Source organism: Pristiophorus japonicus, chromosome 16 (genome assembly GCF_044704955.1).
Source record: "Pristiophorus japonicus isolate sPriJap1 chromosome 16, sPriJap1.hap1, whole genome shotgun sequence".
Lineage (NCBI taxonomy): Eukaryota > Metazoa > Chordata > Chondrichthyes > Pristiophoridae > Pristiophorus > Pristiophorus japonicus.
The window spans coordinates 104,407,696-104,434,370 of record NC_091992.1 but is presented as its reverse complement, the minus strand read 5'-3'; the positions used below and the strand labels follow the sequence as shown (position 1 = coordinate 104,434,370).

The window sequence follows — 26,675 nt, the reverse complement described above, 5'->3', positions numbered from 1 at the left end:
ACCATCAGTGAGGGAATAGTAGCCATGACAGAGGGAATTTCAGAGGTAGTGATCAGCCATGATCATATTGAATGGTGGTGCAGGCTCGAAGGGCCGAATGACCTACTCCTGCACCTATTTTCTACGTTTCTATGTTTCTATGTTAAACCACGTCACTGACCATGAGCGACGACATGTTGGAGTTAGCTGTTGCAAAAGGGAACACACCCAGACCCCGTGCCCATTGACAGAATCAACTGTTACTCCTACTCCAATCCCCACATTAGCCTCTGAAGAGCCCAAAGCCGTGCCCTCCAACTTGCCACTTGACGCTGATGCCCCCTCAAGAAGTGCGTAGTATCCGAGATGTTAGAAAGAATAAGCTTGGTACCAAGCCCAGGGGTGGTGGAGTGTCCAAGGCCAAGCGCAGCGGGCATCTTAGAATAAAACGGATAAGAGATAGGTGCAGCCTTTCTTTGCTGTTGTTGTTGTTACTGTGCTCAAATTAAAAGTTTTTTGTAAGTTATGTAAATTTAAAAGTTTATAAGTGATCTTAAAGAGTGATCTTAAAGTAAAGTTTGATACAAGAATAATTTTATTAAAGTTATTTTAAGTACATTGCAAATCTTTGAATAAAATATATTTTACATTAAAACTGAATCATGTTCCATTAACACACAACATTATGGAATAGCTCCAAACAGTAAACATGGTCCATGTGGAATAGTTGTTGCTGAGCCCTCAGGCATCAGTAAAGCATTCACGGATGAGCTGCTGGAGCAAGGTTTGAGCAATCGTTAAAGGGGCACGATGGTCCACCGTTGTGCTCTGGCCTCAGGCACTTGCATGGCTTCCTCATCCTCATCTTTCTGCTCCTCCTCCTGCTCGTCATCTGCACTCTCTACATCATTATCATCAGCCACTCTCACCGCAGGTGGGTCTTCCACTACCAGGTGCTGCTGCCTCATGATGGCTAAGTTATGTAGCAGGCAGCACACCACAGTGAACTGACCGACAATCTCAGGGGAGTACAGCAAGTAGCCTCCAAAATGGTCCAGGCATCGAAAACGCTGTTTCAATATGCCAATGGTCCTCTCAATTATGCTGTGCGTCGCAATGTGCGACATGTTGTACTGACAGTCAGCTTTCGTTCGGGTTATGCGTAGGGGTGTCATGAGCCAGGTGGCGAGACCGTACCCTTTGTCTCCCAGTAGTCAGCTCTGCCCTTCTGGCTGCTGCTGCTGAAACATGGCAGATATAATGTTGTTGCGTAGGATGAACGCATCATGGGTGCTCCCAGGGTATCTTGCATCGACTGACATAATATAATGCATATCATCACACACGAGTTGTACATTAAGGGAGTGGAAGCCTTTTCTGTTCCTGTACATCTCGGAATCCTCCAAAGGTGCTCACAAGGCGATGTGGGTACAATCAATGCAGCGCTGTACCTTTGGGAAGCCAGCAATCCTGGAGAAGCCCACAGCCCTGTCACGGATTGCTTGCGCGATCATGGGGAACTTGATGAAGTCATTCCTCCGTGCATACAGTGCAGCCATGGTCTGGCGAATGCAGGCATGTTGAGAGATGGCGCACACATCCACAGTTGTAGCTTGAAACGAGCAGGAGGCATAGAATGAAAGTGCAGCTGTAACCTTCACTTCAACTGACAAATCAGTCCTCCTGACGCTTCTAGGTTCAGGTCTGCTTTGACCAACTCATAGATCTCAGTTACAATTTCTTTGTGGAAACGCAGCCTTCTGACATAGTTTAATCACTCAGGTGGAGGTACAAACGCCTGTCTCGATATACCCGAGGTGGTTAAGGCCTCCTGCCCAGCCCCCATGGGCTCTGATGTTCCTGATGCCTTGACGTCGAATCAATTGTCTCCTATATAGCACCATGATGCAGAAGGCTCGCACAAGGTATGGTATTGTCAGTTTTGTCCCCATACTTAAATTTAACCTTTGAAAGAAGCTCAAAACGGCAGGAAAGCATGCAGACAGGACAGTTTCGCAGTTCTCTCTCTCCCCAAGGTCTGTATGGATGGACCACACCCAAAGGTCTTGTGACTTCTCCTCTCTCCCCACCACGCCCCTTAACTAGTTGGAGTCTTGTGACTTCTCTCTTTTTCTCCCCCGCCCCCCCCATCCCCACTCATTGCAGTCTTCAGCGCAAAAGATTTCTGATCGGCACCTCGCTCCCTGAACTCAAAGCCTTCTGATCGGCACCTCGCTTTCTCTCTCCTCCCCCTCTCTCCCCACGGCTTGTTTTGTAGCCAAACCCCAAGCCCCTGTATCCGGGCATGGAGACGATTCTGCCGGCCAAAGCTACAACCCTCCAGCCCTGCTTCAAGACGTTTGGTGGTGGCATGTGAGTGAATAAGAAAATGAGAAAACTTCTGAAATCCAACAAATTTACACTTCTACATTGACAGTTAAAAAAAAGTTGAACTTTATTATTGATTTTGATAGTTTTCTTGACTCCCTCCAAAATCTTAAATTAAAAACAAATGGCGTCTTTCAGCGTTGATTTCTCAATGTGCGCTGGTTTTCTTAAGTGCCCAGAAGGTTTTTTGGGAGTGGCCAGATATGCCAACCTAGGAGGAATAAATGTTGGCCAAACTGCGAAAAATTGAAAAAACCGGCGGACATGAGAGAACGTAAAAAAAAAAACTGGCCTAAAAAAATCGTAACCAAGTCAGTTACGCCGGCGCAGATTGCAGGGGGAAACTTGGAAATAAATAAATACGCCAAAAAAATGGTGCAAATGACCGGGAAAAATTGAGCCCAGAGAGAGAGAGAAAGATAGAGAGTGAGACAGAGAAAGAGAAAGATATAGATAAAGGGGGAAAAATTGCCCTGCGCCCTGATTGGGGGCGGTAACCAGCTGGGGCCGGGACTTTCTGCGCCCGTACTGAAGTCCCGGTCCCCGCCAGTAAATTCAGCTTACAGCCCCTCAGAGGAAGCAGAGCGCAATCTCGCGTGCTCCACTTCCTTTCGGGGCGGTTCCATGGGCACTACTGAGCGCAGGGTCTGAAGCATTAACGTTGACATGCTTCAACACCCCTCCTCTTCGTTTAAAGGGAAGGGCCACTGCATATTCTATAAGGCCTCTGATGGCCTCCACTAGGCAACCAGGGCAGCGTAGGACCGGGCCTGCAGCTTGGCACCCAAAACAGAGTGCCAGGTCGCACAATGGCAGCACGGACCATGCTAGGGCCACTATACTGGAGCCGACCCAAGAGTCGGCAAACCAGTAAAGATGGTGGCGCGGGGTGCTGGCACCCACCCCTTTGTCGGCCAGCTTCATGACCCACGAAGTTGGTGTTGACACCCGCTCACGCCAGCCTCCCGGACCGCGGGTCAATTTCCCCCATGGGGCCATAAGGGATCGCCGTGCATGGCGATGAAGTCATCGGCGGTTGCGCGTGGCCTGGAGCACTACCCCCGGGGCGTGGCGCTACCGTGTCAGTGCCTCCACAAGCCCTTGGCCAATTTCCTGGGAGCCGCTCCCCCCCGGAGACACTAACGGGCGTTGCAAAAAGAGGCAATTTTGCCCCTTAAATGGATCATTTTAGGACTATTCCATCACTGTTTTTCTAAATTTTACTCTGCTTCCAATTTGGATTTTGTTCAGGAAAGCTGGGAAATAGCTTCAGAAAAGCTAACACAATCATAAAAAAGCTGATAATTCAATGTATAACTGGAAACGTGCCCAGAATAAAAGTCCAAGGCCATTGCTTCAAGGCAACTTAATCAGCTAAATTTCTGTTTATTACATTGGCTTTCAGGATTTTTATTCATTTTTTGGGGTCACTTTCTGAAATTCAGCTTTTCTGTGAGAACTGAATGACCTCATGGGGAACATGGAGATGGCAGAAACTCTGAACAAATATTTTGTATCAGTCTTTACGGTAGAGGACACTAACAATATTCCAACAGTGGATAGTCAAGGGGCTATAGGGGGGAGGAACTTAACACAATCACAATGACTAAGGAGGTGGTACTCAGTAAAATAATGGGACTAAAGGCAGATAAATCCCCTGGACCTGATGGCTTGCATCCTAGGGTCTTAAGAGATTGTGGCAGGGATAGTGGATGCATTGGTTGTAATTTACCAAAATTCCATGGATTCTGGGGAGGTCCCAGCAGATTGGAAAACTGCAAATGTAATGCCCCTATTTAAAAAAGGAGGCAGACAAAAAGCAAGAAACTATAGACCAATTAGCCTAACATTTGTGGTTGGGAAAATGTTGGAGTCCATTATTAAAGAAGCAGCAGCAGGACATTTGGAAAAACAAAATTCAGTCAGGCAGAGTCAGCATGGATTTATGAAGGGGAAGTCATGTTCGACAAATTTGCTGGAATTCTTTGAGGATGTAACGAACAGGGTGGATAAAGGGGAAACCAGTGGATGTGGTGTATTTGGACTTCCAGAAGGCATTTGGCAAGGTGCCACATAAAAGGTTACTGCACAAGATAACATTTCATGGGGTTGGGGGTAATATATTAGCATGGATAGAGGATTGGCTAATGAACAGAAAACAGAGAGTCGGGATAAATGGTTCAATTTCTGGTTGGCAAACAGTAACTAGTGGGATGCCGCAGGGATCAGTGCTGGGACCTCAACTATTTACAATCTATATTAACGACTTGGAAGAAGGTACTGAGTATAACATAACCAAGTTTGCTGATGATACAAAGATGGGAGGAAAAGCAATGTGTGAGGAGGACACAAAAAATCTGCAAAAGGACATGGACAAGCTTAGTGAGTGGGCAAAAATTTGGCAGATGGAGTATAATATTGGAAAGTGTGAGGTCAGGCACTTTGTCAGAAAAAATCAAAGAGAAGTTATTATTAAATGGAGAAAGATTGCAAAATGCTGCAGTACAGTGGGACCTGGGGATACTTGTGCATGAAACACAAAAGGATAGTATGCAGGTACAGCAAGTGATCAGGGAGGCCAATGGAATCTTGGCCTTTATTGCAAAGGGGATGGAGTATAAAAGCAGGGAAGTCTTGCTACAGTTATACAGGGTATTGGTGAGGCCACACCTGGAATACTGCGTGCAGTTTTGGTTTCCATATTCACGAAAGGATATACTTGCTTTGGAGGCAGTTCAGAGAAGGTACACTAGGTTGATTCTGGAGAAGAGAGGGTTGACTTATGAGGAAAGGTTGAGTAGGTTGGGCCTCTACTCATTGGAATTCAGAAGAATGAGAGGTGATCTTATCGAAATGTATAAGATTATGAGGGGTCTTGACCAGGTGGATGCAGAGAGGATGTTTCCACTAATGGGTGAGACCAGAACTAGAGGGCATGATCTTAGAATAAGGGGCCACCCATTTAAAACTGAGATGAGGAGAAATTTCTTCTCTCAGAGGGTTGTAAATCTGTGGAATTCACTGCCTCAGAGAGCTGTGGAAGCTGAGGCATTGAATAAATTTAAGACAGAAATAGACAGTTTCTTAAACGATAAGGGGATAAGGGGTTATGGGGAGCGGGCGAGGAAGTGGAGCTGAGTCCATGGTCAAATCAGCCATGATCTTATTGAATGGCGGAGCAGGCTCGAGGGGCCGTATGGTCTACTCCTGTTCCTATTTCTTATGTTGTTATGTTCTTATGATATCTGAAAATGCCTGGTTACAATTGGGCTGCATTGGGATTTGAACTTGTCATAACTTAAGATGCAGCTAAACCCAATGTTCCATTAGTTGTATCATGGGGGCGGGGGAAGTGGGGGCGGTGGGGGGGTGGGGGCGGGGGGGGCGGGAGTGGAATTGAGATGCACAGAAGTACAATTGTTGGTGAAAAAAATGTATTTCCTAATGTGTTCTGGGGACATTCCTCCATGAGGAAATTATGATTTTCAACATATATTTGGTACATTTTCCAGTCTTTTGAAATCTGTTGTAATTTTTTGAAGTCTAGAGATGAGTCTGCAACACAACTAAGCATGTGTGAAAAGAATACTCTATATATTAATGACTTGGAAGAAGGGACTGAGTGTAAAGTCGCCAAGATTGCTGACGATACAAAGATGGGAGGAAAAGCAATGTGTGAGGAGGACACAAAAAATCTGCAAAAGGATGTAGACAGGCTAAGTGAGTGGGCAAAAATTTGGCAGATGGAGTATAATGTTGGAAATTGTGAAATTATGCACTTTGGCAGAAAAAAATCAAAGAGCAAGTTATTATTTAAATGGAGAAAGATTGCAAAGTGCCGAAGGACAGCGGGACCTGGGGGTTCTTGTGCATGAAATACAAAAGGATAGTGTTATGTCTTGAATAAAGAGTCAGACTAGATGCTGCAAGCTCAAAGTAAGGTGTGACCGTCGGCCCTTATTACAGATTTCAGAGTGCCTCTCCAACCTGTGAGGTCTCCTTATATATAGGTGCTCCTAAGGGATTGTGGGCTCCCTTGGGACTACAGGGGATAAGCTTGGGGTGGTTAGACATGGTATTTACAGGTTTACATAAATAACAACACTCACAGCACCCCCCAAAGTCATTGGTGTAACTATTTACAATGTGAGTCGATCTGGGGCCTTCCTTTCCCTGGTTGATCATCTCGGTGCAAATGCTGGTTTTGGTGAGTCGTTTGTTGGGCCCTCGCTGGGTTGCTGCGCAGCTGGCCTTGCTGGAGGCGGTGAGTCCTGCATTCTTGATTGCCTCCGTCTTTGAATCGGTGAGCCTGATGCCGTCCGCCGCGATTCTTCTCCCCAGGAACTCCACTTCAGGCGCCAGGAAAATGCACTTTGAGCATTTTAGCCTGAGACCCACACGATTAAGCCAACTAAGAACCTCCTCCAGTTCTGCAGGTGCTCGACGGTGACCCAACCTGTAACCAAGATGTCATCCTGGAAGACCACGGTGCGCAGGGCCGACTTCAGCAAGCTTTCCATGTTTCTCGGGAATATTGCCGCGGCCGACCGAATCCCAAATGGGCATATGTTGTAAATGAAGAAACCTTTGTGCGTGTTGATGCAGGTGAGGCCCTTCGATGATTCCTCCAGCTGCTGCGTCATGTAGGCCGAGGTCAAGTCCAGCTTCGTGAACGTTTTCCCTCCCGCCAGCGTCGTAAATAGGTCATCTGCCTTTGGTAGCGGGTATTGATCCTGCAGGGAGAAACGATTGATAGTTACTTTGTAATCACCACAGATTCTGACAGTGCCGTCTCCCTTGAGGACTGGAACAATCGGACTGGTCCACACATTGAATTCGATCGGCGAAATGATGCCCTCTCGTTGCAGCTTGTCCAGCTTGATCTCCACCCTCTCTCTCATCATGTAAGGTACCACTCTCGCCTTGTGATGGATGGGTCGCGCCCCCAGAATCAAATGAATTTGCACTTTTGCTCCTTGGAACTTCCTGATGCCTGGTTCGAACAACGAGGGGAACTTGTTTAAGACCTGGGCACTTGAGGTGTCATTGATGGACGAAAGCGCTCAGACATCGTCCCAGTTCCAGCGTATCTTTTCCCAGCCAGCTCCTGCCGAACAGTGTGGGACATCGTCCAGTATCACCCAGAGTGGTAACTCGTGCACTGCTCCATTGTAGGAGACCTTTACGTTAGCACTGCCGATTATGGGAATCAGTTCCTTTGTGTACGTTCTCAGTTTAGTATGAATGGGAGTCAGGACTGGCCTTGAGGCCTTGCTGCACCACAATTTATCGAAAGTCTTTTTGATCATTATGGACTGGCTTGCGCCCGTGTCCAGCTCCATGGACACCGGGAGTTCATTTAATTCAACCTTCAGCATTATCGGGGGACACTTTGTGGTAAATGTGTGCACCCCATATACCTCTGCCTCCTCGGTCTAAGGCTCTGATTCGTCGTGATCCACTGTGGATCTGTCCTTCTCTGCAACATGGTGGTTTGCAGGATTAGCAGGATTTGCAGCTCGCCTGCACATGCGTTGGAGGTGTCCCATTGTTCCGCAGCCCTTGCAAACGTATCCTTTGAAGTGGCAAGAATCGAAATGATGATCAGCCCCGCAGCGCCAACAAGGTGTTAATAGCCTTGCATTCACCACCCTTGGTGGACTCTGAACCATCTGCGGATGTGCAGCTGCCGGCGTGTAAGTCCTGTCATGTACATTTCGATTCAAAAACAACATTACTTTGTTCACAATACTTGCAACAGCACTCGTGTGCTGAGAGATTTGTTTGGTATGGTCACTGGTGGCGATAAACGCCTGGGCTATCGCTATGGCTTTACTCAAGGTTGGGGTCTCTACAGCCAAAAGTTTGCAAAATATTACTTCATGGCCAATGCCAAGTACAAAGAAGTCCCTGAGCATGTGCTCCAAGTGTCCTTCAAATTCTCAATGTCCTGCAAGACGCCTTAGCTCGGCGACGTAACTTGCCACTTCCTGGCCTTCAGACCTCCTGTACATGTAGAACCTTGCCATTAGAATGCTTTCCTTCGGGTTTAGATGCTCCGGGACCAGTGTGCACAACTCATCGTATGACTTGTCTGTGGGTTTCGCTGGAGCGAGCAGATTTGTCATGAGGCCATACGTTGGTGCCCCGCAAACGATGAGGAGGATCGCCCTTCGTTTGGCAGCGTTCGCTTCTCCTTCCAGCTCGTTGACGAGTCGCTCCACAAAGATTTCCCAATCATCTCCCTTCGAAAATTTCTTCAGGATGCCTATGGTTCTCTGCATTGTTGCGGTGGGGTTCATCATTTGTATCTTGTCGCCAGTTGTTATGTCTTAAATAAAGAGTCGACTAGATGCTGCAAGCTCAAAGTAAGGTATGACCATAGTCCTTTATTACAGATCTCAGAGTGCCTCTCCAGCCTGTGAGGCCTCCTTATATACAGGTGCTCCCAAGGGATTGTGGGCTCCCTTAGGACTCCAGGGGATAAGCCCTCTGGTGGTTAGACATGGTATTTGCAGGTTCACATACATAACACATAGTATGCAGGTACAGCAACTAATCAGGAAGGCCAATGGTATCTTGGCCTTTATTGCAAAGGGGATGGAGTATAAAAGCAGGGAAGTCTTGCTACAGCTATACAAGGTATTGGTGAGGCCACACCTGGAATAATGCCTGCAGTTTTGGTTTCCATATTTGCTTTGGAGGCAATTCAGAGAAGGTTCACTAGGTTGATTCCGGAGATGAGGGGGTTGACTTATGAGGAAAGGTTGAGTAGTTGGGCCTTTACTCATTGGAATGCAGAAGAATGAGAGGTGATCTTATCGAAACGTATAAGATTATGAGGGGGCTTGACAAGGTGAATGCCGAGAGAATGTTTCCACTGATGGGTGAAACTAGAATTAGAGGGCATGATCTTATAATAAGGGGCCGCCCATTTAAAACAGAAATGAGGAGAAATTTCTTCTCTCAGCGGGTTGTAAATCTATGGAATTCTCTGCCTCAGGGAGCTGTGGAAGATGGGACATTGAATAAATTTAAGACATAAATAAACACTTTCTTAAACGATAAGGGGATAAGGGGATATGGGGAGCAGGCGGGGAAGTGGAGCTGAGTCAATGATCGGATCAGCCATGTTCGTATTGAATGGCGGAGCAGGCTCGAGGGGCTGTATGGCCTACTCCTGATCCTATTTCTTATGTTCTTATGTTCTTATGCTGAGAACAGACACTCTGAGGCGATCCAACACAACTCTGAGGAAGACATCAAATAAGATTGGCAATGATGGACAACGTTGCCTCATTCCGCTTTGGAGAGAGACAGAGGAGAATTCGCCTTCACGATCCTCTCCGAAATCGGGCACGATCGTGACAGAGAATGACGGAAAATTTGGGCATAAAGTCCTATCAGTATTCCATCCCCCTAACCAAGGTTTGCCTCGCCCGACCCCGTCGGGACTGGTGTTGACAGCTTTTACATTGTCTGCCATATGCAAATTGTGATGGAGGTCCATGGATTGGGTTCCCAGTGGATTTTCCTTCTTTCTGCCCCACTTACTACTGCTTCCTGGGGCTGCCATGTGGAAGGTAGTAGTAGGTCCTGGGCAGCAGTGGCCTCCTTTTCTCCAGTTGGCTCCAGAAAAGTACCTGCTGAAGGTCTTGGGGCTAGACTTTCACCTTCATTTTCGGCGGTTTTCTCGGCGGTACAGCTGTTTTTGGATGAAAAATTTGGCCCGGCGAAAGTTCCCTCTTTATTTTTTTTTAAAAGAGTTCCGCCCACATTTTGAAATACCGAGGGTAGAAAACCGCCCACGTGCATCCGCGGGCACTGCCGAGAAAACCGACAGGATCTAAGTTTTGCCTCAACGGGGGCCCATACACACCGTCGAGGAAACTACCCACGAGAAGCTGCCTGAGGCAGGACGGTAGGTGAGTACCTGCAAAGAAAGGTAAGTTAAAAGGTTTTTTTAAAATTATTTTTTAAATTCTAAAACGATGATTACGTTAAAAAGTGTCTTGAGAATGTTTTTTGTTTAAGTGAAAAAATATTTTTTGAGTTTTCTCCCCTCCGCAGCCTCGGACTAAATTTTAAGTACTTACTGTCCATTCCATTTCACCTCGTTTCACCTTTAACCACCGAGAATATGGGTGCAAGATCCATTTTCTCACCGGGCGATACTTTTTATCTTTATTATGGAAATTTTCGCCAGCGTTAGTTGCAGAACGTTAGCGGTGTTTCTGGGCAGCAATCAGGCGGTGAGAGTTTTTAGGGAAAATTTAGCCCACAGTCTTGGCCGAGGCCTACGCAGCAGTGTTCTTTCTGGTCTTTATGGCCTTTAAGGTTCTTTGCCACCTCTTCTGATATTGTAGCAGCATCCCCATTGCAGCACCATTGGGAATCTAATCTTTGCACTAACAGGCTCCTTCTTAATGGTAGGAATCCTGCCGTGCCTCATCAGCACCTATCAGGAAATGGGTTGAGGCTGGACCAGAGATAGAAGGCAGACGGAAGAACCATCCCACCAAAACTCCATCCCGAAGAGAATACCCCATATAGGTTCAATGGGCCCAAATTTCCCCAGGAGTTGCACCATTTTTTTTGGTGCAACTTGATTTTTCTGGTGTATCTTTTTAGTTGCAAATGTGGCCATTTAATTTGCGCGAGTGTGAGTGAGTTAGTTAGGTTTTTTGTTAGGTCAGTTTTTTTTTCCAAAAGGGGGCGTTCCCAGTCACTTACACCACTCATGCCAATTTGGCCAGAAAAAAGTTGTACTAAACTAATGTAGGGCAGCGTATGTGTCCACTTTTGTCCGCACAGAAAGACCTTACTTACAGTTAAGGAATCGGCGCAAGTAACTACATTTAAAGCACCACCAAGCACCAAACTAAGCACAAAAAGTAATAAGCAATTAATTAACAAATAAAATAGAAGGAACCCTGCCCCTAAAGCACCAAGACCAAAGTAATAAGCAATCAGTAAATAACAAATAAAAAAATAGAAGGAACCCTGCACCTGCAGCACCAAAATCAATCAGTAAATAACAAATAAAAAATAGTAGTCCTACCTTAGGGAACGCAGTGGGCCACCGATGAGGGAGCCCATCGGCCGGGGGATGGGGCAGGGGGGGGAAAGGGGGGGGGAAGAGTGGAGGGAGGGAGAGAGGAGAGGGGGGGAGAGAGAGGAGAGGAGGGAAGAGAGGAGAGGGGGGGAGAGAGGAGAGGGGGGGAAGAGAGGAGAGGGGGGGAGAGAGGAGAGGGGAGGAGAGAGGAGGAGGAGGGAGTGGGGGAGAGGAGGGGTGAGGTGGGGAAGTGGAAGTACCCTCTTGATCAAATGGTACAAATCCTCTGGAAGGTCTGGAGCCAGCCCCTTGGACTTCAGTATCCTGAGGATCTTGTTCGCTCGAGATACGGTGGACGTTCCCTCCACTCAGGCGCATCTGTTCCTGCTGTCGAGGCCGCTTATTGGGCTGCCTGCGTAATGCAGTTACTCCCGTCCTCGCTCACAGAGGGCCTGGCTTCACGTTTGGGGCACTGATCTTGGAGAGCTTTGGTGACGACCACTTGCTGATGACAATGGTCCACAAACCCCTTCAGAGACCTCAAAGCACGTCTAGACTGATGTCCGGCATGGCATCAAACGCCCGCATGAATCCTCGGTTCATCTGGTCGAGAGTTACAAACCCAGACCCCCAGAAACTCTTCAGGAGTTTGACAATCAGGTTAGAGGTGTCACCACTGGTGGATTCAAGAACCATCACCACGGGCCCCTCCCAGGCCAAAGTTCCATCTTGATTTTCTTAAAGTGTTTCTAATCTGTAAATCCCCTAATCCAAGGTTGACAGGAATCAAATCATCTTTTGACATGAAGGGAAGAAAACAATCAGATGACACAACCTGCAGAGCACACTCTGGCCGCCGATGAGGGAGCCCATTTGGCCAGGGCTAGGGACGGCGTGCTTCAGGCCCCTCCCATACAGCCTGCAGTGCATGTTTGCAGAAACGGCCTGCCAGGAACTACTGCACATGTGCGCAGACTCCAGCGCGCACATGCAGAGGTCCCAGCACTGTTTTCAGCGCCGGGACCTGGCTCCGCCCCCAATCCATTGGGCCACACTGCGCCTGACCGGAGTGTCTCTGCCTTGCGGCGCTGCGGCTCTGGCCGGACTGTCCAGTGCAGCGGGTTCTGTCTCTTGGTGAACCGTTGTTTCTGTTGCTTGTGGTTGGAAGTCGATGTCACTGTAGTCATCCAGTGGTTCTGGATCATCGGTGAACCTCAATTTGGTTTGATCGATGTGCTTCTTGCAGGTTTGGCCATGAGTGAGTCTTACCACGAATACCCTACTCCCCTCTTTTAGCTACGACAGTGCCTGCGAGCCACTTGGGGCCCGTACCAAAGTTCAGCATGAAAACAGGATCATCGACATTGATACAACGCGTTACAGAGTTGCGGTCATGATATGTACATTGCTTAAGACGCCAGTTTTCGACAATCTCACTTAAAACTGGGTGCACAAGGGACAACCTTGTTTTGAGGGTCCTCTTCATGAGGAGTTCAGCGGGCGGAACCCGTGAGTGAGTGGGGCCTCGTCCGATATGCAAGCAGCACACAAAACAGACGGGTCTCACTGCATGCTCTGCTTTATGATTTGTACTGCCCGTTCAGTTTGGCCATTGGACGCTCGTTTGAACGGGGCCGACCTGACATGCTTTATGCCGTTACAGCACGTAAATTTGCGAAATTCAGAACTCGTAAAGCATGGTCCATTGTCACTAACAAGGACTTCGGGCAGGCCATAGGTGGCGATCATTGCCCGAAGGCTCTCTATTGTGGTGGTGGATGTGCTGGACGACATTATAACACATTCGATCCATTTAGAATAAGCATCAATTACAACGAGGAACATTTTTCCTAGAAAGGGACCCGCGTAGTCTGCATGGATGCGGGACCAGGGTTTGGAGGGCCAGGACCACAGGGTCAGGGCTCTTCCCTGGGTGCGTTGCTGAGTTGCGCGCACGTGTTGCACCGGCGTACGCACGACTCTAAGTCTGCGTTGGTGCCGGGCCATCACACGTGCGATCTCACAATGGCTTTCATCATTACGATGCCGGTGTGTGCGCTATGGAGATCCTCGACAAATAAATCTCTGCCTTTCTTGGGCAGGACTATGCGATATCCCCACAAAATGCAATCGGCCTGAACGGATAATTCGTCCTTGCGCCGGTGAAACGGCTTAAAATCGCCATGCATCTTTCCATATGTGGTTGCCCAGTTTCCACTTAATATTCAGTTTTTCACCTGGAACAGCAGTGGGTCTTGGCTGCTCCAGATTCTTATCTGGTGCGCCGTGACGGGTGACCCTTCACCCTCAAAGGCTTCCATGGCCATGACCAGTTTCGCGGGCTGCTCCGCTTCACTCTCGGTGGTGGCAAGCGGGAGCTGGCTGAGTGCATCTGCACAGTTATCGATGCCTGGTCTGTGGCGGATCGTGTAGTCGTAAGCGGACAGCGTTAATGCCCACTTCTGAATGCGAGCTCAGGCATTGGTATCAATGCCTTTGCTCTCAGAGAATAACTATGTGAGCGGCTTGTGGTTGGTTTCTAGTTCGAACCGCCGGCCAAATAGGTACTGGTGCATCTTTTTTACTGCATACACACAAGCTAGGGCCTCCTTTTCGACCATGCTGTATACACTTTCAGTCTTGGAAAGGCTGCGGGACGCATACGCTACAGGTTGGAGCTTACCCGATACGTTCGCTTGCTGAAGCACACACCCGATCCCGTAGGATGACGCATCGAACGCTAAAACAAGATGCCTACAGCGATCATACAGCGCCAGTAGTTTGTTTGAACACAATAAGTTTCTGGTCTTCTTGACGGCAGTTTCTTGATTTTTATCCCAGACCCAGTCATCACCCTTACGGAGCAGTACATGTAATGGTTCAAGCAAAGTGCTCAGCCCAGGCAGAAAGTTACCAAAGTAGTTCAATAGTCCTAGGAACGAGCGCAGCTCCGTCGTGTTGCGAGATCTCGGGGTCTTCTGGATCACCTCCATTTTGGAGTCTGAGGGTCTGATGCCATCTGCTGCGATTCTCCTTCCCAGGAATTCCATCTCTGGTGCCAAGAAGATGCATTTGGTTCGTTTCAATCTTAGACCTACTCGATTTAGTCGGCACAGCACCTCTTCCAGGTTATGGAGGTGTTCATCGGTGTCATGTCCGGTGATCAAGATGTCGTTTTGGAAGACGACCGTTCCCGGGACAGATTTCAGGAGGCTCTCCATGTTTCGTTGGAAGATCGCAGCCACTGAATGGATCCCGAAGGGGCACCGGTTGCATACGAACAGCCCCTTGTGTGTGTTTATGCACGTCAGCTTCTTGGACGATTCCGCCAGCTCCTGGGTCATGTACGCCGAGGTGAGGTCCAATTTCGAAAACAGCTTTCCGCCCAACAGGGTCGCGAACAAATCCTCTGCCTTGGGTAGTGGCTACTGGTCCTGTAATGATACTTGGTTTATGGTTACTTTATAATTTCCACAGATTCTAATTGTCCCATCACTTTTAAGAATGGGGACAATGGGACTGGCCCAGTCATTAAATTCCACTGGTGATATGATGCCTTCGCGCTGAAGCCGATCTAGCTCGACTTCTACTTTCTCCTGCATCATGCAAGGGACCGCTCTGGCCTTGTGGTGAAGGTCTCGTGTCTGGGCTGAGGTGAATTGTCACCTTGGCCTCTGTGAAGCTGCCGATGCCAGGCTGGAACAGTGACGGAAAATTGTCTAAGACCTGCACACACGTGGTTTTCTCCACCGACGATAATGCTTTTACATCACCTCATTTCCAGTTAAAATTCCATAGCCAGCTTCTGCCAAGCAGTGTGGGCCCATTACCAGGAACAATCCATAGTGGCAATTTATGCACAGAACCATCATACCACACCTGAATCATTGCACCTCCGAGGACCGGGATAATCTCTTTAGTGTAGGTGCGCAACTTCGCGTCGAACAGGCTCAGCTTGGGCCTGTGTGCCTTGTTTGCCCATAACTTCTCGAAGGCCTTCTGGCTCATGATCGATTGGCTCGCACCCGTGTCCCGTTCCATTGGTACCGGTATGCCGTTCAGTTTAACGTTCATCATAATTGGGGGACTCTTGTTGGGAAAGGTGTGCACTTCATGCACGTGCACCCCATGTACCTCTTCCTCCTCGGTCATCTCTGCGTGATCCTCAGGATCTATGCTTGATCTCCCATTCTCCGCTACGTATCGAGTTGTCGCGCATTTGTTGGAGATGCCCCATCATTGAGCAGTTCTTGCAGACATATTGTTTGAACCTGCACTGGTTTGCGCGATGAGCCCCTCCACAGCGCCAACAGCTTGCTGATGGACTTGCATTCACAGGTACTGATTTCTTCGCATTAGTCCATTGTTGTAGTGAGTGAGTCATCTCAGGTCGAGCAGAGGTCGCATTAGCCCAGCTGAGGGCACTTCTCCTGTCTGCCGACGAATTTAGCTTATTCACGGTGTTTGGCCCCGGGTGGTTCCGAAGTTGTGAGTAGAGTAACTTGGTTTCTTCCTCTCTGGCCATGTATGCCTGAGCAATCTGGGTGGCTTTGGCTAAATCCAAGTCTGCAATTTGCGGAAAATCCCTTCGTGCCCGATTCCCAAAACAAAGAAGTCTCTTAACATTTCTTCAAGAACTGTCCCGAATTTGCATGGCCCAGCAAGACTCCTTAGCTCAGCAATGAACGCTGCCATGTCTTGGCCTACTCCACGCCGGTGGGTGTAGAAACGGTACCTCGCTATTAGCGCACTGCGTTTCGGCTTTAGGTGATTCGCAGAGTTCTTCGTAACTTTTATCAGTGGATTTCATTGGGGCCAGTAGGTCCTTAATCAATGCCTATGTCCATGATGCGCAGACCGTGAGGCGGACAGCCCTGCGTTCGCTGGCATTCGCGGCTCCCTCTAAGTCTTTTGCGACAAAGCATTGATCCAGCCGGTCAATGAAGTTATCCCAGTCTTCCCCGATGCAATATCGCTTGATGTAGTCAATGGTGGCCATCGCTGCGTGTTAGTATCCTATCCTTGTCGCCAGTTGATACGCATGCTTATCACTATAATAAGTCACACGTGGCCCATGCTGGAGCTGATCACCTTGTGACCTTTAGGTTTAATGTAAACTCCAAAATTGAGCACTGCAGAGGGAGCTTGCTTTATATAGAGAGGCAACACGAGGTGCAGTAATGTGCCTCCCGGGCTTTCCCCATCTGTTGGCCATTCCATGTAATTACATGGTACAATGCATGGTTGCAAATACATCACAGGTCCAATGTAAAAAAGTCTCCAGTGAAGCTTGTTCATTCCTGGACTCTGATCCTACACCGAGAACAAAGCTCTCTGATCTAAACGGAGGAGGCTCTGGCAGCACCTATGCTGTCTGTTGGAGTGTAAGGTCACAATACAAGTTACATTCTTTGCACTGAGTGTATCTGAATTTGTAAATAAAGTAACATCTAGACTGCAGAGACTTGAAAATCCTGACCTGGGTTTGTTTGTTTTGCGTATTCTTTTGCTCCAAAAAGCTGATTGCTCACTCAAAATCCAGCTGTGCCTTTGTGATAATTGCTCTGCTGCTCATTTTGTTCCCAGCACAACTATTCATGCTGGCACTCGGTTTCCCTGTAGGAATGCCTCCATTCTGATCTTCCTTTTGTGAGTGTTGTGGTATTAAACCATACCGACTGGGAAAGTTTCAGGAGTGGGCTTAGCTCCTTCCCAGCAAAAGGGCCCAACATGGACATCCCCTATCTGCTCTCCTCTTTATCCCGGTTATTATTTTTAATGTCAATCAGTGTTCGTATTAATGCTGCCTTAAACTTTTTTTTTTAAGCGAACAATGTCTCTGAGATAGCACGGGTAAAAGTGGGCAAATTCGCACCTCTGAAGAGTAACTCTTGTGCACATGTGCATGAACATTGGATGAAGATAAGGTCGGACTTGGCTGTGATGTGCCCCTCTGTTTAATAGCCTGGGGACATTCACTGGCAATGCTTACGCATGAAGAATAGCTGGTGTGATGCAAAACCAATGGGCAACCAGACCAGGGTACCCCAGCAAAGTGTTGACGTCTTCAGTGTCAGCTGTGGCTCAGTTGCGAGCACACTCTCCTTTGAGTCAGAAGGTTGTGGGTTCAAATCCCACTCCAGGGACTTGAGCACATAAATCTAGGCTGACACTCCAGTGCAACGCTGAGGGAGTGCTGCACTGTCAGAGATGCTGTCTTTTAGATGAGACATTAAACTGAGGCCCCGTCTACACTCTCAGGTAGACGTAAAAGATCCCATGACAATATTTCAAATAAAAGCAGGAGAGTTATCCTCGGTGTCCTGGCCAATATTTATCCCACAATCAACATAACAAAAACAATTTATCTGGTCATTATCACATTGCTGTTTGGCATCATCATCGGCAGCCCCTCGAAATCGAGGAAGACTTGCTTCCACTCTAAAAATGAGTCCAAGTGCATCCCTCCCCCAGCCAAAGTCCCGCTCCCCAGCACAAGTGCATCCCTCCCCCAGCCAAAGTCCCGCTCCCCAGCACAAGTGCATCCCTCCCCCGCTTCCCCCTCACCATAGATGGAGCATTTGTGCGGATTGTTAACAGATTTATTGGGTATGAAGTGAATAGTGACAGTGCCGTGACTTCTAGAATCATCTACTCCAACGATGTCCCTTGGAGGGGGTTGGAAGAACGTGATCTGGAGTTCCCTCTCTTCCCTCCGATCCCCCCCACCCCCCCAGCCTCTCTCTTTCACCCAAACACTCTCTCCCCAGCCTTTCCTCCAAACTCTCTCTCCCCAGCCTTTCTCTCTCTCTCTCTCTCTTCCCCCACCAGCCTCTCTCTCTCTCCCCCAGCCTCTCTCTCTCTCTCTCCCCCTGATACGTCCTTACTACACAGTATAAATGCACACGAGGCCCATGCTTGCGAGGTCAGTCTGTGACTTGTCCTTTATTCCTTAGCACTCAACTGATGAAGGTGAGTGGAGTTTCCCCTTTTTCCCTGAAGGTCCAGGTTAGGAGTGTCTCCCACCTAGTGGTCAGTGTTCTCACGGTGTACAACTTAGGTCAATTTATACATGGGTTGCAATGCTGGTTGAATACATGACATCACCTCCCCCCCAAAGTCTTATTGGGATCACAGGTTAAGTCACTCTGGTGGTTTACGCTCTCTTGTAGAGCGCCTGAGTTGGGGCTCCGGTTGTTGGGCGCTGGCCTGAGTGTCTGCTGTTTGCGGTGCCTCAGGCCTGTCCAGACTGCCCACAGTGACTGGGCTCTCCTCCCTTTGGTTCCGGTGTTCGGTCACCTGTGGTGGAGTGAACTCTATATCGTGTTCTTCCTCTGCTTCTTCTATGGGGTTGCTGAACCTCCTTTTTGTTTGATCCACATGTTTGCGGCAGATTTGTCCATTGGTAAGTTTAACGACCAGAATCCTATTTCCCTTTTTGGCAACCACAGTGCCTGCGAGCCATTTGGGCCCTGCAGCGTAGTTGAGAACAAAAACAGGATCATTTACATCAATACATCGCGCCCTCGCATTCCTGTCATGGTAGTCATATTGTGACTGGCGCCTGCTCTCGACAATTTCTTTCATGGTGGGGTGTATAAGGGATAATCGGGTTTTGAGCGTCCTTTTCATTAGTAGCTCTGCGGGTGGAACCCCTGTGAGCGAGTATGGTCGGGATCTATAGGCCAACTGGAGGCGTGATAAGCGGGTTTGTAGGAAACCCCCTTGGAATCTGAGCATCCCCTGTTTGATTATCTGCACTGCTCGTTCTGCCTGGCCGTTTGAGGCCGGCTTGAACGGTGCCGTTCTAACATGGTTAATTCCATTGCCTGCCATGAAGTCCTGGAATTCAGTGCTTGTGAAGCACGGGCCATTGTCGCTGACCAAGATGTCTGGTAGACCATGGGCTGCGAACATTGCCCGTAGACTTTCTACCGTGGCAGAGGATGTGCTTGAATTTAAAATGTCACACTCGATCCATTTAGAGTAGGCGTCTACTACAACCAAAAACATTTTCCCCATGAAAGGACCTGCATAGTCCACATGGATGCGTGACCAAGGCTTGGCGGGCCATGGCCAGGGGCTAAGGGGGGCTTCCCTGGGCGCATGGCCCAGCTGGGCACACGTGTTGCACCTGCGAACACGAAGTTCCAGATCTGCGTCTATCCCTGGCCACCAAACGTGTGACCTGGCGATTGCCTTCATCGTGACAATGCCCGGGTGCCCATTGTGGAGTTCTCTGATGAACACCTCTCTGCCCATCTGGGACATGACTACGCGGTTTCCCCACTGTAGGCAATCGGCCTGAATCGAGAGTTCATCCTTGCGCCTGTGAAATGGTTTAAATTTCTCAGGGCATGCCCTGTACGTGGCTGCCCAGTCCCCATTCAGGACACATATCTTGACTAGAGACAATAGCGGGTCTCTATTTGTCCAGACTTTAATCTGACGGGCTGTCACGGGTGAGCCTTCGCTTCCGAAAGCTTCCACAGCCATGACCATCTCAGCACCATGCTCGGTAGCCCCCTCAGTGGTGGCTAGTGGGAGCCTGCTGAGTGCATCGGCGCAGTTTTCGGTGCCCGGTCTGTGCCGAATTGTGTAGTCATAGGCAGCTAACCTGAGTGCCCACCTCTGTATGCGGGCTGATGCGTTTGCATTTATGGCCTTGTTGTCGGCCAAAAGGGACGTTAGGGGTTTGTGATCTGTCTCCAGCTCAAATTTCCTGCCAAACAGGTACTGGTGCATTTTCTTTACCGCATATGCACATGCGAGCGCCTCCTTTTCTACCATCCCGTAGCCCCTTTCTGCCTGGGACAGACTCCTGGAGGCATAAGCTACCGGCTATAGCTGACCCTTGACATTGACATGCTGCAACACACACCCGACACCATAGGACGACGCATCGCACGTTAACACAAGTTTCTTACATGGGTCATATAGCATTAACAGATTGTTGGAACATAACAAATTGAGTGCTCTATTAAAAGCCCGTTCCTGGCTGTCCCCCCCAGACCCATTCGCGACCTTTGCATAGGAGCACGTGTAGCGGCTCTAGCAGCGTGCTCAATTTGGGAAGAAAGTTACCAAAATAGTTCAGGAGCCCCAGGAACGAACGCAGCTCCGTCGTGTTACGGGGTCTGGATGCTCTCTGGATCGCTTCCGTCTTGGATGCAGTAGGGCTGATCCCGTCTGCTGTTACCCTCATCCCCAGGAATTCTACCTCTGGAGCTAGGAAGACGCACTTCGCCTTTTTCAGTAGCAGATCTACCCGGTCCAGTCTGCGTAGCACCTCCTCCAGGTTGTGGAGGTGTTCTTCAGTATCGTAACCCGTAATGAGGATGTCGTCCTGAAAAACCACCGTCCCTGGAATCGACTTGAGGAGGCTTTCCATATTTCGTTGGAAGATCGCGGCGGCCGAGCGAATCCCGAACGGACATCTGTTGTACTCAAACAACCCCTTGTGTGTCGTGATGGTGGTCAGCTTCTTCGACTCACTCGCCAGCTCCTGGGTCATGTAAGCTGAGGTCAGGTCCAATTTTGAAAAAAGTTTGCCACCGGATTGCATCGCAAAGAGGTCCTCCGCTCTCGGTAGCGGGTACTGGTCTTGGAGTGACACCCGATTGATGGTGGCCTTGTAATCACCACATATCCTGACCGACCCATCCGCCTTGAGCACCAGCACAATCGGGCTCGCCCAGTCACTGAATTCGAAATGGCGAGATGATGCCTTCCCTCAACAGGCGGTCCAATTTGCCTTCTATCTTTTCCCGCATCACGTACGGCACCGCTCTGGCCTTGTGGTGTATTGGTCTGGCGTCCGGGTTTATGTGAATCACTACCTTGGCCCCCATGAAAGTGCCAATGCCGGGTTGAAATAATGAGTCAAATTTGTCCAGGATCTGTGAGCATGATACTCGCTCCACAGAGGAAATTGCATTGATATCGCCCCATTTCCAGTTCATGACAGCAAGCCAACTCCTCCCCAGTAGTGCGGGACCATCCCCTGGGACAATACAGAGTGGTAGTCTGTTCTCCGAATCTTTGTGGGTCACGACTACCGTGGCGCTGCCAAGCACCGGAATGATCTGCTTTGTGTAAGTCTGTAGCTGTGCGTCAATCGGCGATAATTTTGGCCTCCTGGCCTTGGATGCCCACAACTTTTCGAACTGTTTGATACCCATCAGGGACTGGCTGGCACCCGTGTCTAACTCCATTGATACTGGGATGCCATTGAGGAGCACTTTCATCATTATCGGTGGCGTCCTGGTGTATGAACTGTATACATGCTCCACATGAACTCGCTGAACTTCAGCTTCCAGCGATTTCCCCCAGTGTCCATTTCTGCAATTTCTGCAGGTATTTTGCTCATCTCTGCAAACTCCAGCTGAATGTTTGCCTGCATGCCTCCAGCATGAGTTGCGGTTTGAAACAAAAGGTCCCTTGCCAGTCGATCGTCCCTGACTGCCCATGTTATTGTCCTTGAGTGCACCATTAACAGGTGTTGATGGCCCCATTACTGGCCGCATTGTCCCTTGCAATGGCGTGAATCGCTGTTCAGCTTGCCATTGTCTCTGTCGAACTCTCCCTCTGAGTTCGACTACATGTTGGGGCATGCCTGACTGCCCTTGTCTGCCTGGAGAACTGTGTGCTGCTTTAACAATGTTGAATTCTGTCCCAACCATTCCTTAACACAGTACCTCTCGTCTGTTCTGCTAGTGGCCATGCTCGCGTGGTTTAAATCCCAGTTTCTTGTCGCCATTGATACGTCCTTACTACACAGTATAAATGCACTTGAGGCCCATGCTTGAGAGGTCAGTCTGTGACCTGTCCTTTATTCCTTAGCACTCAAGTGATGAAGGTGGGTGGAGCTTCCCCTTTTATACCTGAAGGTCCAGGTTAGGAGTGTCTCCCACCTAGTGGTCAGTGTTCTCACGGTGTACAACTTAGGTCAGTTTATACATGGGTTACAATGCTGGTTGAATCTCTCAATCTCTCTCTCTCTCTCTCTCTCTCCCCCCAGCCTCTCTCTCTCACTCTCTCTCTCTCACTCTTCCCCCCCCCAGCCTCTCTCTCTCACTCTCCCCCCCCCCCCAGCCTCTCTCTCTCACTCTCCCACCCCCCCAGCCTCTCTCTCTCACTCTCTCTCTCTCTCTCTCACCACCCAGCCTCTCTCTCGTTCCCTCTCGCTCTCCCCCAGCCTCTCTCTCTCTCTTCCCCCGAAGCTTCCTGCTCTGCTCTTGGCATGGAGGGAAAGATTCAGAGCCTCAGGTCCTGCTTCTCGGCATCACATGCATGGAATGATTCGGGCCGGGAGGGACGGCGGAGCTTGACAGGGGCGGAGCTTGTCGCATATCTGTCAAAAAAGTGCAGTACGGGAATGGGGAGGCTGGACGGACGCTTATCTGTCAAAGAAAAGTGCAGTACAAATAGTTAGTTCGTATATGAATCCAAGCCTTTCAAATTTTTCTTTCGGGAATCCAATTTGGCAGATGTAGGTTTTTTTCAGACAGGTTCAGATAAGAGACCCTGTACACACAAGTAGCACTGTAAGGATGTGTTTAATTGCAGCATCTGAGGTGCAATTCCTCCTGTATAACATCCCTCCTCTGATCCTTCTTCCCCTCCGGAACATGATAATATGTCCAGATGAACACTCATAGCTGGACACTAATGAGCTCTCCAACAAGTACAGCTGTGCAATCACTGGCAAAAGAGGTAGTACAGCTTAAGTATCCATCAGGAAATCTCTATCATATTTCAGTAACTTCCTTTGTATGTGAAGACCAACACAGCGTACAGGCACTCAGCTAAACAGGGGCTGATTCCGCCACTCCAAAATGATTTATGGAGAGGATCCCTCCTTGAAATAAATTTACAGGCTATAATGAGTCATGCCTGCTGTACAGGGGCTCCAGCTCACATTGCATGCACAGTAGGTTTCAGGCTTCTGCACACATTAATATGAGGAACGGCGGCCGAATGTGAATGAATGCAATGGGCACCCACCATTGTATTATCAATTCCCTATAGTATTTAGTAAGCCATTGTTCTTGGGAACAGGAGGTTCAGTAGCAGCATACACATTAAACTACTTGAACAAATCTATGTTTTCTTATACACTCCGCTGAGAGCAGGTTTCTTGCATTTTGGAACAGATCTGAATTTATTGCAGGCAATCGACAAACTATAGAGCTTTGAAATACATAAACCTTTGGCATAAAAATACAAGCAAATCAGGCAATATTTCCTAATCATTCCATTAGTAGTACTTGGAGCATTATGATGCAAAACTGACTCTTAATATAGAGAGGATAATAGAACCTAATGCAAGTAAATTACAATGTATAAATCCAATTTGGAGATTCAGATGACTGCAAATCACAAAAAAGAAATCTTCAGCATTTATGTTGAACATCTGACCCCAGACAATGGATTACTACCCAAAGCTTACACAGAGTTGTGTGTTCTCATTTGCAATATGTGCCAGTGAATTTTGATTAAAAATATTTCTTATAACTGTTTATCTCTGTGTCATTTCATTATGATTTGAGAAAGCAGGAATTGCTAAAGTTATGATGGGAGAAATGATGTGATAGGATTGGCAGTATTCCACAGTTTCTGTTATACTGTAGATGTGCAGATAGTTTTACTATCTGTTGCAAATTACATGCCATTACTATCCATTAACACTGAGCCTGCAAGGCAGACTGAGCATTGCCAATGATGAAATCATCAGCATTAGACTCATCATTGGATAGCCACCTCTACAGATACAAAACAAATAACAGGAACCTTCATTTACATAATAACTTAAGAAATAGGAGGAGTAGGCCACACGGCCCCTTAAGCCTGCTCCGCCATTCAATAAGATCATGGCTGATCATCGGTCTCAACTCCACTTTCCCACCCCATCCCCATCTCCCTTGATTTCACTAAGGGGAGAAATTGGCCTGGTTTGCGCCTCCTATTAGTGCCTGCAAAATCACCGATGCTCGCGAACGTCCTTGGCGGTTTTGCGCTGGCGCTAACACTTACTGCCTCGCTCCCTTGTGCCTCGTAGATCGTGAGGTCATCTGCTGCGCAGTGTCCCGTTACCGCTCCAGATGTGATATTTGCTCCTGCCCCCTGCAGCATTGCCGGGCATCAACAACGGCAGCTGCAGGAGGTGTTTTCATCTCGGCTGGCCGCTTGGGGAGCGCTATTTCAAGGCAGTGGTGGTCAGGTAGTGCAAAATGTATTTATCTCTCCATTCTGGTGCCTCCTGATTTCTTTTGTGCCCACGATTGCTCTACCCCATGCTCTCTTAGAGTGCTTGGGCCTGCTATGCACATAACACGGGGGCCGTGGCCCAACAGAGACAGCAGTAAAATTCATTTCGCTTAATTTCGCGCTCCACTTCCCTCTTGGAGTGCTAAAGTGGAAGTTCCTGGCAACAGCAAAACTTTTTCGAAACTTTTTTGTTGCTAAAAATGTTATCGCCCCAAACAGGGCGCTACGCAATTTCTAGCCCCTGGAGTCCAAAAATTCATCGAACTCAGCCTTGAATATACTCAATGACTCAACATCCACAGCCCTCTGGGGTCGAGAATTCCAAAGATTTAAACATGTTGAAACTTTAACTTGCTATAACTTCTGAACAGAATGGATTTGAACACACATTTTTTAGGGTCCCTAAGTGTTGAATATTGATTCAAACGATGTTTGTAAGAGAAAACACAACTTTAGCAGGATCTGTTGGATCAGAAACATTAGCAATTACCAGAAAACATTTACTGTACAACTGTTAGCTCAGTTTATTCAGACATTAATAATAGGCCATCAGTATCAAAGGTTTCAGATATTTCAATAAGTCTTGGTTACTCCTGTTGTGCTGATAATATTGATGGCACTTTAATGATAAAATCTCAACATACCTGCACTTTTGTTTCAGTCCTGGTGGGGAAAGTGGTATGATTCTTGCCGGATAATGGAGGACAGAACCACTCTCTTTCACTGAGGTATGTGAGGAAGGAGCAGTCCGTGCCATCAACACCATAATAAGCATAGCAAGGGTCAGAGGTCCACCTGGCTCTCATCCACTTCAATAATCAGCAACAATGAAAGGAAGCAAAAAATGTAAAACAATCCATTACTATCTACAGAATTTTGCTCAAGTTCATGCACATATCTTAATTTTAGCAGAGCTGTATTTCAAAGTTGAACTTAAATTCTGGCTTCCAGAAATGGGTTAAAGGAATCTCCTGAATTGTGCCCCATGTAATGCCCAGGACTGCACCTTATTAATACTAGTGCTCTGATATATTTCATGGTACTGTAGTCTCAGAGTTGAGTGCACTGATCACATGCATTTTAAAAATTCTATGCCAGTTAACTACTATCTATTTATTCCATTCACGAGGAAAACTGATTAACTTGCTCTTTGTAAGTGGAGTTATGACTTTGATATAAACCCAAGATGCATCAAGAATTGCATAGTGAGTTTTATCAGCAGACGTGAAAGGTTGATCCAGGCACTTTAAACAACCCTCAGCCAGTAGAGTGCCTGCAGAGTTTAAACCTGCTGCTGTGTCTGCCGCCTGGCTAGACAGTCACAAATCGTGGCACCTTCCTTTACATGTTAAAATCAGCACCTGGATCAATGTGAAAAAGGCTAGAGTTCATTAATCGTTAGTAGAATTAACAATTTCAGACCAGAACCTCACTGTTAACCAAAATAATACTCATCAGGATTTCAACAACGCACTGGGTACCAAACCTTAAGCCCGTAAGTCGGAAATTACCAAGTCAGTATTTGATGAACCGACACAAATGATTCATATGGCAGCAAGATCATGAGCCAGCTGTGTGGTTTTATCAAACACTGACCAATAATGAAAAGTGAAAGATGACATAATTTGGAAAAGAGAGTCGATAAAATAATGTAAATGGCAGCCTGAAAACATTTTTCCTGAGGATATTGCAGTGTTAACTCTTTTGTACATTGGGAAATCTAATCAACACAATATTTAGTATGATTAGGGATTTTATAAGTCACATTTTGCCAGGCAGTTGTTTTTAACATGTACCAACCCAATCACCAGCTCAACATTAAAGGATTTAAATTACAGTTGACACAAAGGATTACGGTATCTGGGATTGTGGCTTAGTGCACGTTTTCTGATTGCTCAATGCCCAGATCCATATGGCGGGCAGTAAAGAGGAGCATTCCATGTGCTAAAGTGCACAATGTTGGCAAAATAGGACTTAATACTAT

General features: G+C 47.8%; 1 protein-coding gene across 1 annotated transcript in view; it reads right to left on the bottom strand.

Annotated features, from left to right (window-relative positions):
* LOC139227130 (alpha-1,6-mannosylglycoprotein 6-beta-N-acetylglucosaminyltransferase B-like) overlaps window positions 1-26,675 on the bottom strand; it is a 987,210-nt gene that overhangs the window by 392,352 nt on the left and 568,183 nt on the right. Inside the window, exon 6 of the mRNA XM_070858195.1 lies at window positions 25,336-25,500. Coding sequence (XP_070714296.1) covers window positions 25,336-25,500 — 165 coding nt within the window. The remainder of the gene's footprint in view (window positions 1-25,335; window positions 25,501-26,675) is intronic.